At 42.2% G+C, this 17,357-nt stretch overlaps 1 protein-coding gene across 2 annotated transcripts in view; it reads left to right on the top strand.

The window, feature by feature from the left end:
- Positions 1–17,357, top strand: part of pak4 (p21 protein (Cdc42/Rac)-activated kinase 4) — a 33,862-nt gene that overhangs the window by 8,888 nt on the left and 7,617 nt on the right. For both annotated transcript variants that reach the window (XM_073482551.1, XM_073482560.1), the window contains exons 2-10: positions 9,040–9,276; positions 9,792–9,994; positions 10,083–10,287; positions 10,561–10,794; positions 11,403–11,861; positions 12,239–12,372; positions 12,798–12,924; positions 16,828–16,953; positions 17,060–17,194. In XM_073482551.1, the coding sequence (XP_073338652.1) occupies positions 9,076–9,276; positions 9,792–9,994; positions 10,083–10,287; positions 10,561–10,794; positions 11,403–11,861; positions 12,239–12,372; positions 12,798–12,924; positions 16,828–16,953; positions 17,060–17,194 (1,824 nt within the window). In that variant the 5' untranslated portion in view covers positions 9,040–9,075. The remainder of the gene's footprint in view (positions 1–9,039; positions 9,277–9,791; positions 9,995–10,082; positions 10,288–10,560; positions 10,795–11,402; positions 11,862–12,238; positions 12,373–12,797; positions 12,925–16,827; positions 16,954–17,059; positions 17,195–17,357) is intronic.

Below are 17,357 nucleotides of genomic sequence, written 5' to 3'. Positions count from 1 at the left end.
GGTGTGAAAAGTGACAGCTGTCATACCATGTACATTTGCTTATGTACAGTATTAACTTCCTATAATAGAGCATTTGTTCAACTAAAGGGCTTGCGCCTGAAACATCACACATGGAAGTAATAAACATTCATTGGAGCATAGTGTGCAGACTCTATTTTTGTGTTTTTTACTTGTGCTTCTGTCCAGTACCCACTGTTTGACAGGCTTGGATGTGCAGGCCTCTATACTCACTGCAAATAATGATAATAATAATAATAATACTGTATGATGTCATACTGTGAATCTTTGAGAATGCAACTTTACGATAGATTAACTGCTGTCAAGTTTAGGCCAGAGTTGCTCACCTGTGTCGGTTGCCTCCAGTGTTGTGATTTCAAGCTGCTCCTCAGTGAGTGTTATATTTTCAGATGAAACTGTAGTGATTTAATCACAACCGCTCCTTCAAATGATAAGCATTAAACATACTCAGGGATTCACTTTTTCTGTCATAAATGTAGTTTTTGATATGCAGTGCGACCCCGATGTCTTAAGTCAAAGAGTGATAGCCAAAGAAAGCCTCAAGGTCTAACTATAGTGAGACTGAAACGCATTCTGTGTACACAAACTGTAAGAGGCAGGACATCCAGATGATCATAAGTGTAATCCATCAGAACAGTGTGACATTTTGTTTTGACCCGATTGAATCTGCTGTTATCTGCTGTAACATTTGAGATCTCATAATATAAACATCAGCTGGTTGTGCCATGGGAAGGAAGTGTAACAACCAGTTCTGTATCTACCTAATTTACTGTAATGGTGTACAGATGTAAGCAGACCCTGAGAGTGACACACACACACCCACACACACACACACACACACACAGTGCTGTGAACCAGCGGTGTATCAAAAGCAAAAGTATCCTGCATTAAAATGTCCCTTATGAGTTATGACATTATCAGATTGTTTGTTTGTTTGTGAAGCAGCTTTTAGTTTCGATGCTCCGTACCTGTGGAACCAGCTTCCTGAATACCTGTGGTCTCAGGGCTTCAAACATAACTGTTTAATGTGGTTTTACAGTTAGTTAGATATGAAATCTCTTTATAATCTGTAATTATTTATTTGCCTGCCTCTGTTATTGTTGTTTTAAAAGCAAAATTGTTAATTTATTTCCTGATTTACCGAAGTCCTAACAAAGCATGGCATTGGTGTACGGTTACAACCCGGATATACGAACAAAATCATACAATCAAAGTTAATATGAACAGCTGGTAAAATAAACAAGTGAACGTATAGATTGATTGCTGTGGGTATGTAGGAATTCTGTATATATTTTTCGCATTTTAGATGTGATAAGAAAGGCTGGACATTTTGTTCAAGATATCTTAAAGGTGCCTGAAATGTACTTAAATTTTACTTTTAAAAATCAGTATGAACCCTGAACTTAAGTACAGTACTTAAGTAAATTTACTTAGTTACTTTCCACCTGTGTTGTGAACAGGCTGATGGTCGTTAGAGCAGTCAGTAGCTCCAAGGTCATGTTTGCACAGCTCAGTATAAATCTGGGAAACGCTGGGAGAGAGGTGCTGTCCTGAATGTCTGTGTGATTGTGTGTTTGTGTGTGTGTGTGCGAGGTTGTCTGTGTTTGCAGTAGTGAAAGAACAGGCTATTAATTATCACCCCTGATTCAGCAGCAGCAGGCTAATGTAAGAGCACCACAACAACAACAGTGACCTGAGTACAGGTCGGTCTGCATCTCACTTTTTGAATCAGAAGCTCTGTGGTCTCTGTCACTGAAGAGCTACTACATGAGTATCTATTTGTTAGCCTTGGATAAGAAGAGCCATTAGGTATGTAGCATGTGTACATGACAGTTTCTATACATTAGTTAAACTTATTCCAGTGGTACAAAAACATAATTTTTGCATTAGACACAAGGGTTGGGCGATGTCTATGGAATTGCCATATGGCGATGTCCACGATGAAACATCGTGATGGACAATGACATTGTTGTTTTTGTCCAACTGTCCCACCACACCAAGACAACTGTCCTCTGTCACCAGTGAAGGGAGCATTCAGATCGACTCTCACATCCCTGCCGGGCAGGTGACTGACACACACCCCACATACTGCAGCGCACTTGTCAGATACTTAGGCTGCGTTCCAGACAACTTGGATCTTGTAAAATTCTGATCTCGTATTACAAAAGGTTCAATGGCAAACCGCTCAGAAGTGGGAATTCCTACTTGTTAACTTGGCAAAATCAATTTACGTCGACTTCACGAGGGAGCAGTTGTCTGATACAACAATGACAGCGGCCATGAGGATGTGAAGTGTTCAGACTATTGAAGTTAAGCGTCAATATTCATGTTATGTTTTGAAATATCAGAACTTGTAATACGGGTATTTTGTTAATATTTGTGCTCATGTGGAAGGGATGATTTGCTCAGCAAGATCTTGACTAGATGGCCGTTGCAGTAAAGATTTATTTTATTTATTTATTTTAAGTTTACTTGACCTTCTCAACCCCTGGGTGTTGTTAGTGTCTTCTTAGGGAGATAGTTATGCAAGGTATGCCTAAGTTGAGCCGCAGGCAGAAAATCATTATAGTGGAGAGAGGAAATATGTAACGCATGCTCTCTTTGTAGTGTGTGGTTTTCAAAGTAATGGTGTCTTATGCAAGATTATATTGCATTTATTTGCAACTGTTTTAGTGGAATTGGTAATACTTGCATTTGATTTTAACTGTAAAGAAAACAAACATCAAAATTACGTGTTTTCTGTACCAAACAAGCACGATTTGAAGGCCGGGTCATCTCTGTAGCACCACAAAGCTTCATTCATAATATTATGTAATGACAGTATACCATTTCTCAATAAATTGCAGTTCCTGTGATTTGGATACTGCACCTGGCCACATTGTGATTTTTTGATAATATTTGTTAATTTTTCCTAATAAATTCACAGCCTTTATAAATTTGGATCTGGATCCAATTCAGAACTGTTTCATACTCGACTGTATCATCGCAGCTAAATAATGTTGTTGTGGCTGGCGGCGTCTTTCAGAGAGTGGACCACCCATGTACAACACTTGAATCAGGCCAGAGACAGCAGCTTCACCCAGAGCTCATCAGCCTGGCTCTGGCCCACTAACCGGACAGGCTTTCTCACTGTTCAGCCAGGCATGCATGGGCGGCAATGGAGCAATGTGAAGGGAGAGAGTTGGGGAGAGAGGGTGAGTCGAGGAGAGAGAAAGGAAAAGTTTGGGGGATGGTGGGAGAGTGTTAACGGGGAAGGAGAGCAGAGGGAGTTTGAGAGTAATGGTGGGGCGGTGGAGGAGGGACAGTGATGAGTTAGTGATGGATTTTTAGTAGGAGGGAGGGGAAAGAACAGAAGAGCTATAACTACAGTGATTGTTGTGTTCAGGGAGGGACATGCTTGTTTTACTCTGTGAGAGGAGGGGCCCTTTTATAGCTTCTGGTGTTTCTGTGTGTGTGTGTGTGTGTGTGTGTGTGTGTGTGTGTGTGTGTGTGTGTGTGTGTGTGTGTGTGTGTGTGTGTGTGTGTGTATGTGTGTGTGAGAAAGAGAGAGCATTAGAGCGGATGGTGGTGGGTGCAGCAGTGTAGTTCGTCTCCTCAAATTAAAAGCCTACGATAAGATTTCTCTGTCCAAAGCCAAGTCCCACTTGCAAGACATAATTTATACCTTGACTCGAGGTGGGCACACCTTCATCTTTGAGTGTTGACTTTTATTAGCAGAGATGTAACAGTAATATTCAATAATAACTTTAACTTGATGCTGTGACTTTTTTTTGGAAGCATTTAAGGTTTGTTATTAATTCCTTGTTTTACTTCATCAGTGTCAAGTGGCTGCAGTAGTTGGAACAGGCTGTGTGCAACTCTTAACAGGTGTCATAGGGCTCCAGAGGAACTTTTTCCACTAGTATCACTGGAAATTTGTAGGAGTTGAAATGTAGGAGTTTTTTCCATATCAACGGTATTACTGAAGTGTTTTGTTAATAAATAGACAATCTGCTGTTCCTTTTTTTAGATAGTGCTTTAAGAGAGGCTAATTTTTCATGACCTTTTAAACACGGCTGCAGCACCTCCCTAAAAATAGTTTTTATATAAACCATCAATTGATAACAAAAAGTTTAAACTGTGTTAAAACTATAGTATTTAGAGTGTTTTGTTTTATTCTGTGAATTTTCTTTTTTTAATTATAACTGTGGTGGCCATGGCAGAAAAGTTATTAACGCAAACTCTGGTGCTTTTGTTTGATAGTTAGTCGTTCTAGTTCTTGAAATCTAACTGGTTGCATTGTCACACTCTTTCCACTGTTTTATTTGTGGGTGACTCTCTCTGACATTTTTATTTGCATGTAAAAAGATGTTCACAGGTCTTAAAAGTCATAAACTGAACATGCAGATGAATTCAACCCTGAGAAAAAAACTGGGAGTTTAGTCAGCTCTAAAACCTGTTAAATCTTTCTTTGTGTTTCCATTTAATTCAATGTTCCATATTTCATAAAAGCTTTACATAAGACAGATCATCCAAGGTGGTGAGGAGGAGCAGACACCTGTTGCCCTCATCCTCCTGTGGTTCTCACACAGTGTGTCCTGTTTTATGGCACTGGGATGTGGAGGGGGAGTGTGCTCAGTTGAGCCCCAGGTGCTGCCTGGGTCAGGGAGGAGTGACCATACACCTGCTGCAGCTGTTAATCACTCTCCTTTCACTGTATGCCTGGTGCTCGCCTGCAGCTCACCTGTTCCCTTAAACACCTGTCTGCCTCTCTGTCTGTCAGTACTGTCTAGTAATAATCTTCAATCTGCACTGATTCACATTCTCATTTTTAACAATGTGCTAGGCTGTAATTTTCTTCACATCTCTTTATTATTTCCTGAAACTGCATGTGCATTTATCATCCACTGAGTAGTATACCCAGGCTCACATTGTGAGTCAAAACCCTGCATTTGCACCCACACAGTTGTATTTATTCGTGTTACAAACAGTCAACGACATCATGCCACCTAGTGAATGAAGTTCTCTCAGATCAAACAGGATCTTTGAGGTCAGAGTAATCTCTCTGCTGTTTGTTTCACTGCCTCTGTTACATTTAAACCTTATCGTGTCTTGGCTCATAACAGCAGCAGTAAAATCTTGTTTTTCACTCGGAGCCCTTGAGCTAAGAGTCCCAGATATCTCCAGATGAAGGAAAGGGCTCAGGATTTGAAAGCCACAATCCTCCATGATTCACAGCCAGACCGCTGTCTGGGAAAGTAAGACACTCAGTGTCATTCTTAATCCCCACATGATGATTTTTGTCCTGATTTACAGCCTGTTGAAACTCTTTATGCTTTCAATAAGTTTATTACGACCCAGGTCATAAAGTAACGGCTCTAACTGTTCCCATCAGTAGATCTACTCATAGGGTGCATGTACATATTGGTTTATATTATTCTGTAGGTGATACTATAATGTCTCCAGCCACCTCCTCCAGTCTTCATTAATCTCACTCTTCCTTAAGGCAGTAGTTACTATCTGTGGCCCAGATGCATTGATTGACCGTATTGCTGTTTCAGCCGAACACTAATGATGGGCCTCTACAGTGATTTATTCGCCTCTTCTCTGTTGTCACCAGACTCATTAGGACTGGAAAGAGGCATTTATCACCAGTGTTGCAACCTCACTGTTATGAGTTGTACTGACAGTTATAAAATCCAGAGTTGGTAGCTGGGTGGAGACGAACCCTGTTGTTTTTTGTTTTGTTTCTTTCCAGAGAAGTCAGTGAACATGTATCTTACTATGGGACTAACTTCACTGCTCTATGGTAGCATCTTTTAGTGCTGATGTCACTTTCAAGTATATCCAAGCCAAAAAGACCAGGGGCGAAGGTGAAAATTAGCATAACAGGAAACAAACAGACAGCTCGAACACTGCGGAGCTCCAATATCCACATTTTTTAATGCACCAAGGTACCAAAGTTAATTTGGTGCATTAAATAATTTGGATATTGGAGCCCTGCAGTGTGTGAGTCGTCTATTTGTTTCATGGTGATTATATTTTTGTCCTTTGTTCTCATTAAAATGCGATGACAACAGATATAAATTTATAAAATAAAGCTATTAGGTTACACAATAAACACTATGCCTCAGGATAAGAGCTCTGCTGTTTTCTTCCATCCTAACCAGTTTGATTTGCTTGAAAAAGCATTTGGGTACTTGTGCATGAGTGCAGGGCTGGTAAAACAATATTATGATTTAGACATGTGGGAATTTGTATCAAATGTATACGTTTTACTGAAGAAAAACTATTAAATCGATGATTATGTGACATTTCTGGGGATCTATTCCAAACAAACATGTTTTCTTACATCTAGAGAACAGGATTTGTAGGGCAGGACATCTCTGCAGCACTACAGTATGACATTAGTATCCTGTGTTATATCAAAAAATTGTATCCTCTTGAGTTTTCGTTAATGCCCTTGGCCATACTGCAATTTGTTGTTGTTTTTCACTCTCCTGCTGGCTTTGCACCACGTTGTAAATTACACATAAATATCCATTTTGCCATTTTATCCTGATGTCTTTGCACTGTTAGCAGGAGAGTGTTGTGTTGTGTTGAAGTTCTGTGTTGGTGCAGAGGCTGTGTGTGAACTTGGCTCTTCTTGGTGTGTTCCTGGGCGGGTCCTGCTCGACTTCAAACACTCCTGCTGTGAAAGGCTTTATTAATACTGCAGATCGTGAGCTCGGCAGCATGACTCATGCCCTCTAACTTATGACCCACCCAGATCGCCCTCTCACTCAGCACATCAACCCACTGTCCCCTTCTGGCCTTCACATTCCCTGTATCTTTTAATTGCTTTGTTTTTAACTTTCCTTGTTGTTTTTGTTTTTGTTCTTTTCTTTTCTAGAGTAACTGGGCTGAGCTGGGTGCAGTGTTTTGTAGAAAAACAAGAAGAGAAGGCTATGGCAGACTTTAGCAGGCCAAATGCCCCACCACTCCTGTTGCCCCCTCTGGTCAGCTGCCCAGCAGGGCCTGGTCCTGCTTATAGCACACTGATCAGTAGCAGGCGAGCTTCTGTTTGACAACTGGGAGTGTCTCCTTTGATACCCACCGACAAAGCAGCAATGTCGAGAGGGAGATTGTTCAGACCCACGTTAAAGTAGTGAGCAGTGTTTCAGAGGATAGTTTGGAAATCTGTGTTTTTCCAGGTTTTTGCAGGGTTTTTAGTCCTGTCAGCCACATTAGCAGCAGATTTTAATGATTTTCACTGGTAGAGCTGCAACAATTAGTCAGTTAGTTGTTGAAAGGAAATCGACTGCCAATTATTTTGATAATCAATTAATCGCTTCTGGCATTTTTCAAGAAAACGTATCAAACATTTGCTGATTCCAGCTTCTTGATTATGAGGATTTGGTGCTTTTCTTTGTCATTTATGACAGTGAATGAGGAGTCTTTGGGTTTTGGACTGTTGTTTGGACAAAAGAAAGAATCATTAGTTGCAGCCCTATGAGCTGGGGACAACATTGATGGATTGCACTTGTCTCTTTAATTGAGTGACTGTGAGTGACTCAGAGTGACCAGAAAATAAATTCAGAACAAGAAAACTATTTTTCTCATTTTTCACTGCAGACATTTTTGACTTGAAGTTCAGATGTTACTAAAAACATTGAAGATGGTTCAATCTGTGTCCTTTTTTAGAGTGTCTCCTGTGAAAAGACCCATGTCAACAATCTGATCTCTCATTTGATCAGTCTTTCACATGTCCAGTATTTTGTCTCCTTAGTTAACATTCAGGGTAAAGAGTAGCAGAAATATTTTTCATACTGCTACTTTGGTTGGGACCACCATGGATCCCAGTCCTGTTGTAGTCATCAGATATCAAGTTCCCCTTAAAGAAAAATGTCACCAGGCAGCATGTTTAGACACCAGGCCTGAGAAAAGTTCCTCTCTGTTTCCCACTCTGATATTTGTTATTTAAATAAAGCAGTCCATGCATCTGTTTTATGGCAGAAAGTGAGCTGTCAACAGCAGACTGGACTGTAGTCAGTGTTTTGTATACGACACAGTGATACCTGAGCTGTGACAGTTACAGTGTGGTTGAGACAGCGAGACAAGCAGTAAGTGACCGACTGAAGGTGCTACTCTCATGTTGTCCCCTCGGCTGATTGTGTTGTGTCCACTGGTGTTTGAGCAGGAGCACTTGTCCTGTCATTAGTAATGAGAGACCAGCAGTGAGCCTATTGTTGATCCCTCTGATGACCTTCAGCTAAAGGTCACAGCTGCTTTAAATTCAGTACGTCGCCAAATGCTCAATGGGCCGAAATAAGCCAGTTGGGCGTGATTTATTTGCTGAATTAAACACACACACAGCAGAAAGTATTTTTATCATGCTGATGCGAGTTTGGGAAATAAGGACTTGATAGTCTTTTACAAGTTTGGTTGCTGCTTAACGAGCTCAGTTGGGTTTAAATCGTTTTATTCTTTCTCAGTCAGTGTTTGCATTTTATAGAAAACTACACCCAGCCTGCCCTCCAGACTAATTTTAATTGATATTTTTTAATTCTATTTGGACCAAGTGTATTTTTACGTACACACATTTGTCATTTAGAGTTGCAGCGGTGTACTGGTTTCAAAGTTTTAAGGAAACTGGTATGGAAATTCTCAGTAATCATACCATGTACATTTGCTTATCCACAGTATTGAATTCTGCTGTATCAGTGTTTATTTAGTGTTTATTAGTTTATATAAATGTTCATGTTTGTCAGGACACATTTTGTGAAATATTAGTAAAAACCCTTTCTTGTTTTAATTCTTTAAGGGTCATAATAAATTTGTAATGCTGTGAGAACGTGATATTTTCTGAGATCACGCCATGGAAATCAAAAATAAAGACAGTAATTTGTCATTTTCTGAAGTTGCTGTCTCTGCCTGTCTGCATGCTTGTGTGCATACACGTGTGCTATGTTTTACATACGCCACTTGCAAGTTTTACATTTGCATTTTTTTCCCGCAGTCTTTCCTGCTAACCCTCTTCTCTTTCCTGCTTCCTCCCTGCAGGTCTGATGCTAGGCTGCAGCTGCCTCAGCCGCCATCATGTTCACCAAAAAGAAGAAGTCTCGCATCCAGATCTCCGCTCCGTCTAACTTTGAGCATCGTGTACATACCGACTTTGATGAGCAGGAGCAGAAGTTCGTCGGGTTGCCGCGGCAATGGCAGTCGCTCATCGAAGACACGGCGAAAAGGCCCAAACCCTTCATCGATGTGACTGTCATCACTACTGTAGAGCCGCGCAAGGTGGGATAAGTGAAAACGACAAACAAGCTGTTGCCCGAGGAAAATGATCTAAAACCTGAGTTGTGTTGAATGTCATGAATTATGTTTATTAGTTCAGTGTTTTCCTTTTCATCTATTCAGGGGTGGTGGAGCATCAGAGTAAGAACAGTAGCACCACAGCTAGATAAAATGTAAAATTATAATCTAGATGACAAAACAATATGGATGGATGGAAATACCAAAGAATTACCCCCCTGCCACCTCTGTGAGGAAACACTGTAGTTTGTGAATTTTACATTTTTACTAAATTTTAACCTTAGATACTGATGTTGAGAGAAACTTAAGTATTTTCAAAGCCAAATGTAGGTAAATTCTGTGATTCTGTTTCTGGGTCTGCTAAACTGACATTGAATAGATATTTTGACGTAAGACAAAAAACAATTTAATAGAATAAAAGTACCCATATATTCACAAACACACAGTGATAATTCTCACCAGCTTTGTCCATTATTTTTCTTTTCTCTCAAAATTTCCAGACAATCGTACGTGGCAGCAAGCTTGGAGCAGACGGCTCTCTGACATGGCTGCTGGATGAGTTTGACACTATGTCTGTGACTCGCTCCAACTCCCTGCGACGAGGCAGCCCTCCCACCCAGCCTCGCAAGGACTCTACCTCTTCACTTGGAGGAGGGCAGGAGAACGGAGATCCTCACCACAGACACTACTCGCATTCAGACAGGTAAGGATTGAAACTGCAGCGCCAGGTAAAATAATAACACAGATTTTGTATGCATCTGTGCTGATGTTAGCATCTCTCCCCCTTTCAGAGACCGGCCCAGACCAGACCACCAGAGTGGAGGTGACCCCCGCCAGAGTCAGCGTACGGTCCGTCCTCAGTGGGACGAGGGAGGCCAGGCTCGGCCTCAACAGCAGCCCCGGGGCCAGGAGCCCAGTAGGGCCCACAGGGACAGGCCTGGCTCTGGCCCTCCTCCTCCCCCCCACAGAGACAGAGAGCATCGTGACCGGGACCAGGTAAGGACTGAAATGAACGCTGGACCCAGAACCTCATCTTCATATTATGAATACGTTTAAATGGGAAATAAAAGGTCTTAAAAACATAGAGTGCATTTTGGTACATCAAATATCTTCAATCGGATATTTTAACTTGACAGTGCAGCAGGAAATACACCATGTAGTGTTTGTTCTCTTGCCAACTTGATTTTTATCCAAATTTCCTCAATCCATTTTTCTTGCATGCTTCTCAATAATCCCTCCATCTCTGACCTAAATCCTGCTTTTCCTCAGGAGCAGGCGGTTCACAGGGATCAACCCAGTGACCACAGGCCAAAGTCCAGCTACATGCCGCGGGATGGCAGCCCTCAGTCTCCCAGGGACAAGAGGCCGCTCTCTGGGCCCAACATCCGCACCCCAAACCTGCCAGTATCGGAGGGGGTGATGAAGACTGCCCAACAGACCACACGGCCATTTAACACCTACCCAAGGACAGACAGCGAGGGTGGACGCAGTCCCACGGGACAGGTAGGAACCACAGGCGGCTGTTTGTAGCCAGGACAAGCACAAGGAGAGACAGCAGCCCCGAGGGAAGTTACTGACTGAGAGAAAAGGGCAGGCATATTGAGCCACTGGCTGATTGATGATAGCTCTCACCACCTTGCTGTTTTTTTCTCCAGGTCAGATTTAGCTGCTTCTGTCCTGGTTGACTCTCCTGAAAGCAGTTAGTGATGCTTCTGTGATAATATCAAGCTCAAGTTCAACTGAACAACTTTGATCCAAAGTGCTTTACAGAATTATGTAATGAGTTAAAAACTCTCCAAAGATCTAGGCTTGGATTTCAATTTGACTTTAGCTTCATTTGCATTTTAGATATAATATACAGTAAACCAAAGTTTTTCCCAGAACACTTGTACTGTAGTACCTATTCCTTTAGTCTCTCTGTTTATTCTGCCATTGCAGGCAATCTTGTAAATCAGTGAACAGGACCTCCTAATGACATTGTTGAATTTCCATATAATTTTTGCATCAATGTGATTAGGCACCTTGTTTTACCAGCTTATTTAATTTGTAAGATAAGTCGTACTTGGTGTATGTTGAGTTTTTGAAGACGTTCTCCTCTCTTTTTCTTCAAGCCGGTTCGACACCATGAATCCTCCCCTCAAAACGGCCCCTCCAGCGGCTCTGCCCGAGGTTCCTCTGGCTCCAAGCCCCCTATAAGCCACCCGCACCCTCATCACACTTCCCACCCGAGCCTGACCCCTGAGGCCTCCCAGCACCCGCACACGCCTCACCCCAACGTTCCAGCCCCGCGGCCCCCTGTGCCCTCTGGGCCCCCAGCATCAGGTGCTCCACCTCAGGGCCGCTCACCGCAGAGGGAACCCCAGAGGGTTTCCCATGAGCAGTTCAGAGCGGCGCTACAGATGGTGGTGGACCCTGGCGACCCACGGACCTACCTGGACCACTACATTAAGATCGGGGAAGGGTCCACGGGGATCGTGTGTATCGCTACAGTGAAGACCACGGGGAAACTGGTCGCTGTGAAGAAAATGGACCTGAGGAAACAACAGCGCAGAGAACTCCTCTTCAACGAGGTTAGAGTTCATGATGAAGTGAACGATATGATTCAAAGCACCTCAACATCTGAACGCACTGAGTGACTGATCTTATAGAGCAAGTCATAACTGCTGCTGTTAGAAATGAGAGGTTCACTTTCATGTAGGTGGCAGGGCACACAGCTCTGTTTCACGCATTAGTTGCTAATAACCACTTTACAGTTTAGACACTTGATTCATTTTATGAGTAATGAGGCAGCGCTTCCTTGTGTCTGACAGTGTTAATGGTGGTTGATTGATGTAGAGTCGACCTCACAGATACACAACAGTCTCTCTACCTGCGAGGCCACCTTGCCTTTCTTTTCAGTCTAATGAGTAAAGTAACTATACCGCGTCTGTTTCCGTGGTTACTGTAGGTGGTGATCATGCGAGACTATCACCATGAGAACGTGGTGGAGATGTACAACAGCTACCTGGTGGGAGACGAGCTCTGGGTTGTCATGGAGTTCCTGGAGGGAGGAGCTCTCACTGACATCGTGACGCACACCAGGTGAGTAATGAATATTTTCATGTGATTTCAGCCTTTTATGTTCTTATCTAACTTTTTATGACTGCGTCACCATGACTCTGAATCCTGCTTTACATGTCCCTCATTAAATCCCACCACATCTCTTTTCTTACACAAGAGGGCAGTGTTTCCCATGTCTTCTACACATATATACCACCATGGCCTGTGTCATTTCACAATTTTTCACAACAGCACATCATTAACTGATTGGTATGACCGTTTTACAGTTTCTTTCAATTGTTTGGCTTCTTTCTGGTCTGTTTGTGGGTGCTACACATCGTCAATATGGTTTAATAAATGATCTCACCTGACTGTAGAGTAAAACAGAAAAACACATCACTAATATAACTGCAAAACCAGAGGTGGTGAAGCCTAAACTGACATGTCATGTCCCCTTCTCTCTCCAGGATGAATGAAGAGCAGATTGCCACCGTGTGTCTGTCTGTCCTGAAGGCATTGTCTGTCCTCCACACACAGGGTGTGATCCACAGAGACATCAAGAGCGACTCCATCCTCCTCACTCATGATGGACGGGTATGTACAACAATGTTTCTTTTCCTGATCCACATTAAAATCTTTTTTGTCCCATCCCTACACAACTGATTTACTCTCCTCTCCCATTACTGAAGCTGTCATTACAGCCAGACTTGTGATTTTCACCTTTTATGATACCTACTGTGCCGAGGTGATGGCAATGTTGGTGTTGGTGACATTTATTGTTCGAGATGATCTAGTTCACTGAGCAGTTTTATACAAAGCAAAATGGAATTTTACTATCTTTACGACAGACTTTCTTGACTTGCATAATAATCCTGACACTGACAAACATCATGTGTAATTCATGGGACAACTCAAATGAGATAAAAAATGTTTTTATCTCTCGCTATTGACTACGGTACAATTTTTTTCTGAAATGAGTGGGATTTCACCTCTGTAACACCAGAACAAACAGCTGCATCTCCATTCTTTCAGGCAGGAAGTGCACTGTATTAGAGAGTGGCATTAAAAAACAAGCTATTTTTGTATGGATTTTGAAAAAAGTCCAGTGCAGAAAATGTCTTTGTGTGCTGGCCAGTCACACGACAGAAGAGACGAGTGTTTGGTTTGTGGCATCACAGAAACAAAGTGATTAATGTAGTTGACTTTTCAAATCTGCAGCACACATCTGCCTTTATATGTCAAACCACAACACTGTGACTGAGGCAGCACTTTATCAGCATTGCATTAAATGGGCCCTTTTCACAACAGACAGCTCAACCAGTCATAGCAGAGCTAACACACATGTTGCAGATAGATGTTCCACCTAAAGGAGCCAGTATGCATAATACGAGTGGGTCTGTGATGGCTCATTTATGTTATTAGCTACACTTGTCTGCTGTGATAAGACCTCTGGTGTGCACGTGATGGACGGAGAGGTTTGTCTCACAGTATGCACAAACTTAGCAGGGCGCTGCAGCCACTGACAGAACTTGACCTAGTTTTACAAGAATAAAGGAACATGATGGTCGGAAAGAGGAACTAAAAGTTAACCTCCACTGTAGAGCTGAGGCTGGTGCCATATTACTTCCTGCTTGTTGCCAAGTTTCTGCTTTCTACAGAAAATGAAACCAACAAGTGTTTATAGCAAGATCAGGGTAAAATGAATAGTCAACATACATGGTCTGTGTCCCTGACAGTCGAGTCTGTACTGTTTACTTCTGTGTCATGCAGTTCTGCTGAGCTGAGGTTTCAGCCACACGGTAACCATGCATTTCACAAGGCTGAGAAGTAATGCAAGCTTTCTGCTGAATGTCATCGGTGCTCTGGTGTGGCTCATGAGTTTGTCCACATTGTGCAGATCATAAAGATTTTGCATATTTTATGAACAATTGGGTAAAATCAAGGAATCAAATTGAGTACAGTGCAGACCGAGATCACAGATGTCGTGTTAAGCCTTAACACTTGATAGTTGTTTGGTAGCAACCGTTGTTACCCAATTTCTCAGTATTTGTCAGACTGAGAGTCTCTTTGACTTTTTAATTCATATGTTTAAATTAGCACTGAGGGACTTCTGTGTCGTGCTGGAAGCCGGCCATTTCTAAGCTAACATTAGCTACTGTTGCCTCTCACTGAGGCACTGAGACAAGGCGCTTGAGAACGTGCATTAAGTCACATCCTTTGGACTGTCGTAGAAAATCCATCACTAAAAAGTCCTTTACAAGCAATCCACAGTCCAGCAGCTTTAAACAACTTAACAAATCATGCACAGGCATGATAAAAAAGTGATCAATACTTGTGATTCCAGAAATCGTTACATAGATAACATTAGGCTCTAGTTTGTTTGTTCATTTACTCACTTTTGTTTTTAAATTATCGAGTTAAAATGTGGGCCTGTTGAGGTTTTTTGCTGAGTCTCTCATTCTGACGTCAACATAGATTATATGTGCAAGTCACACATGTGTTGCTATAAACCACAGCGCAGTAGATGACAGCTGAGGAGTGTTTGTGGTTCGATCGCTTTATGAGCTGTGGTTTCACCCATCGCCTCGCCTCGGCCTCCAGCAGCAGCATGCATGACCAGACAGGTCTCGACAGTGGCGCTGAGGTGCTTCTTCTGCATTGTTATGCTCTGCAGGGACTGCATAATGTAGGTCATTACTCCTGCTAATGAGTTTCTCAGAGGACGTCTGTGTGATCTGTGTCAATAATTAAAAATGAATTGAAAGTGTCATCTGTGTGCAGTTGTAAGTGTGTTTTAATTTCTTATTGTTCATATTACTTGGAGATGCATTTATTTTTAAACACTGAAAGACAACATTTCTAATTTAAAGGTGTGAAAACTGAGGCTAATTTTATCAGAAGTGTTGGTGTCATTTCAGGAAGACCTCTGATCTCTGGCCACACACTCACACAGAAAGCTTCCTGCTGTGGTGTGTTAGTGCTGGGTTGGGTTGAGTTTGTGCATGTGACTTTGGCCTGGCAGGGGAAGCAGACTTAACCAAGCCTGAAGTGTTTACCGTCAGTGGGGTGGGTGTATTTGATGTGTCTGAATGCACCTGTTTGCTGAGTGATAAATGTGAGAGAGTCTCATTTCTTAAAATGTAGGTCAGAGCATTTTATCTCTGTTCTAGTTGACTCCTGTATTAATGTCCGTGTTACATTTATAATAAGGCTTGTAAGTGAAAAGTTCAGTCAGTTAGTGGCAGCCATCATGTTAAAGTGTCTGTGTATGTGAGTGTTCATACATGTGTGCATCACTTCTCATAGCAAGTTTGTTTCGTTTCTCTTTTCCGATCCATCTGAGGCTTACAGTCTGCCTTGTGGGCAACTTCTCGGTCAAGATACCCAGCCATGCACAAACATTCTCAGAAAGAGGGGTGGATGTTAGCCAGGACCCTGGCACACATTTCGCAGACTCGACTATTGAAGCATAAGATGCAAACTGTGCAACATTTTCATGCTACTGAGCCACATCACAAATATTTGTTTTTCTTGAACTTTGCTACATCTGCCCGAAATCAAAAGTAAAATGTTCTGTGATGAAAGCTTTTAATATAACATACACTGTGAGGAAACCACTTTACTTCAGTGCTGGACATTCCTCTACTTTGTTCTTCAGCCCTGTAACAGCATCAGGAACAGTTCACGATTGCTTTGTGAAGCTGTAAAATGTGTGAATAGAGTGGATGGATGGACACATGCCATGTTCTTTGGTTCAACATCGATGTCATCGGTGCGGGCAGGCATTGTTCTATTTTAAGGTTTATTTTCTCATATGTAGTTTGAAATTTTGCTGTAATCATCGTTGAGTTAATGGGTTTCCAGCTGCTGAGTGCCCTACTGAACCCTCCTCTCTGTGTGTTTGGTGCAGAGTCTTCATGGTGCCCTGAGTAGAGCATGGACTCACCACTGTTGAGTTTAATCTGCCCTGACTGCCATCATGTTTCATACAGTCCCACTTGAGTTATTTTGTACCTGCTATCTCCACTGCTGTACCTGCTTTCCTCCTGTATGTATGGTCTTGACGTTCCTTATTGTAATGTTGGTATATCGTCTCGGTGTCAGAAGATTTAGATGCACTGTATCCTGGCAGTTTTTCACACTGCAGCACGTATGTTTTGTTTTTGTTTTGTTTTGTTTAGTTTATTAACCAAACCCAACCTTCCACTATTTCTGGTTTCTGCTGTATTTGTGATGTGGTTTATTAGTCATCTCCCCTAGCCTATTGTCCTCCAGGTAATGGATTACAGTCTTATATCACATGGGACCAGCTTGTCTCAGCATGTCAAGTTTACCCAACTCCTGCTTCTCTGTTATGAAAGTTGTAACCAGTACAGTCATTTCATTACAGCAGCAGTCATTTCATTACAAGTCATGATCACTATGTTGTGCACTTTCTGTAAAGAAAAAAAAAAAAAAAAATGATGTTTCCTCTTTTCATCTCTTGTCTGTCTCCAGGTGAAGCTGTCAGACTTCGGTTTCTGTGCTCAGGTGTCTAAGGAAGTGCAAAGAAGGAAGTCTCTGGTTGGAACACCGTACTGGATGGCACCAGAACTCATATCCAGACTGCCTTATGGACCAGAGGTAGTACTCACACTTTTTTTTCCTTGAGGATTTTACTGTTGTTTGATTTTTTTAACATTTATACTAGCTCTTCTACCTGCTGACTGTCTCTTCTCACATTGTCCAGGTGGATATCTGGTCTCTGGGTATCATGGTCATAGAGATGGTGGACGGGGAGCCGCCGTACTTCAACGAGCCGCCGCTCAAAGCCATGAAAATGATCCGAGACAACCTGCCTCCCAAACTGAAGAACCTGCACAAGGTACAAAGACAGAGCAGCTTGTCTGAAGCACCATTAGCAGATGTCAGAGATGTCCTTAGGCCATCAAAAAAGGGTCAAATCATTTTTTTTTTCTCTTTGGTGTTGTGGTTACCCTGCGATTAAACATGTAAATCACACCAGCGCAACACCCATCAACATGTTG

This window comes from Pagrus major, chromosome 2, assembly GCF_040436345.1.
Source record: "Pagrus major chromosome 2, Pma_NU_1.0".
Classification (NCBI taxonomy): domain Eukaryota; kingdom Metazoa; phylum Chordata; class Actinopteri; order Spariformes; family Sparidae; genus Pagrus; species Pagrus major.
This window is presented reverse-complemented; position numbering and strand designations above follow the sequence as displayed.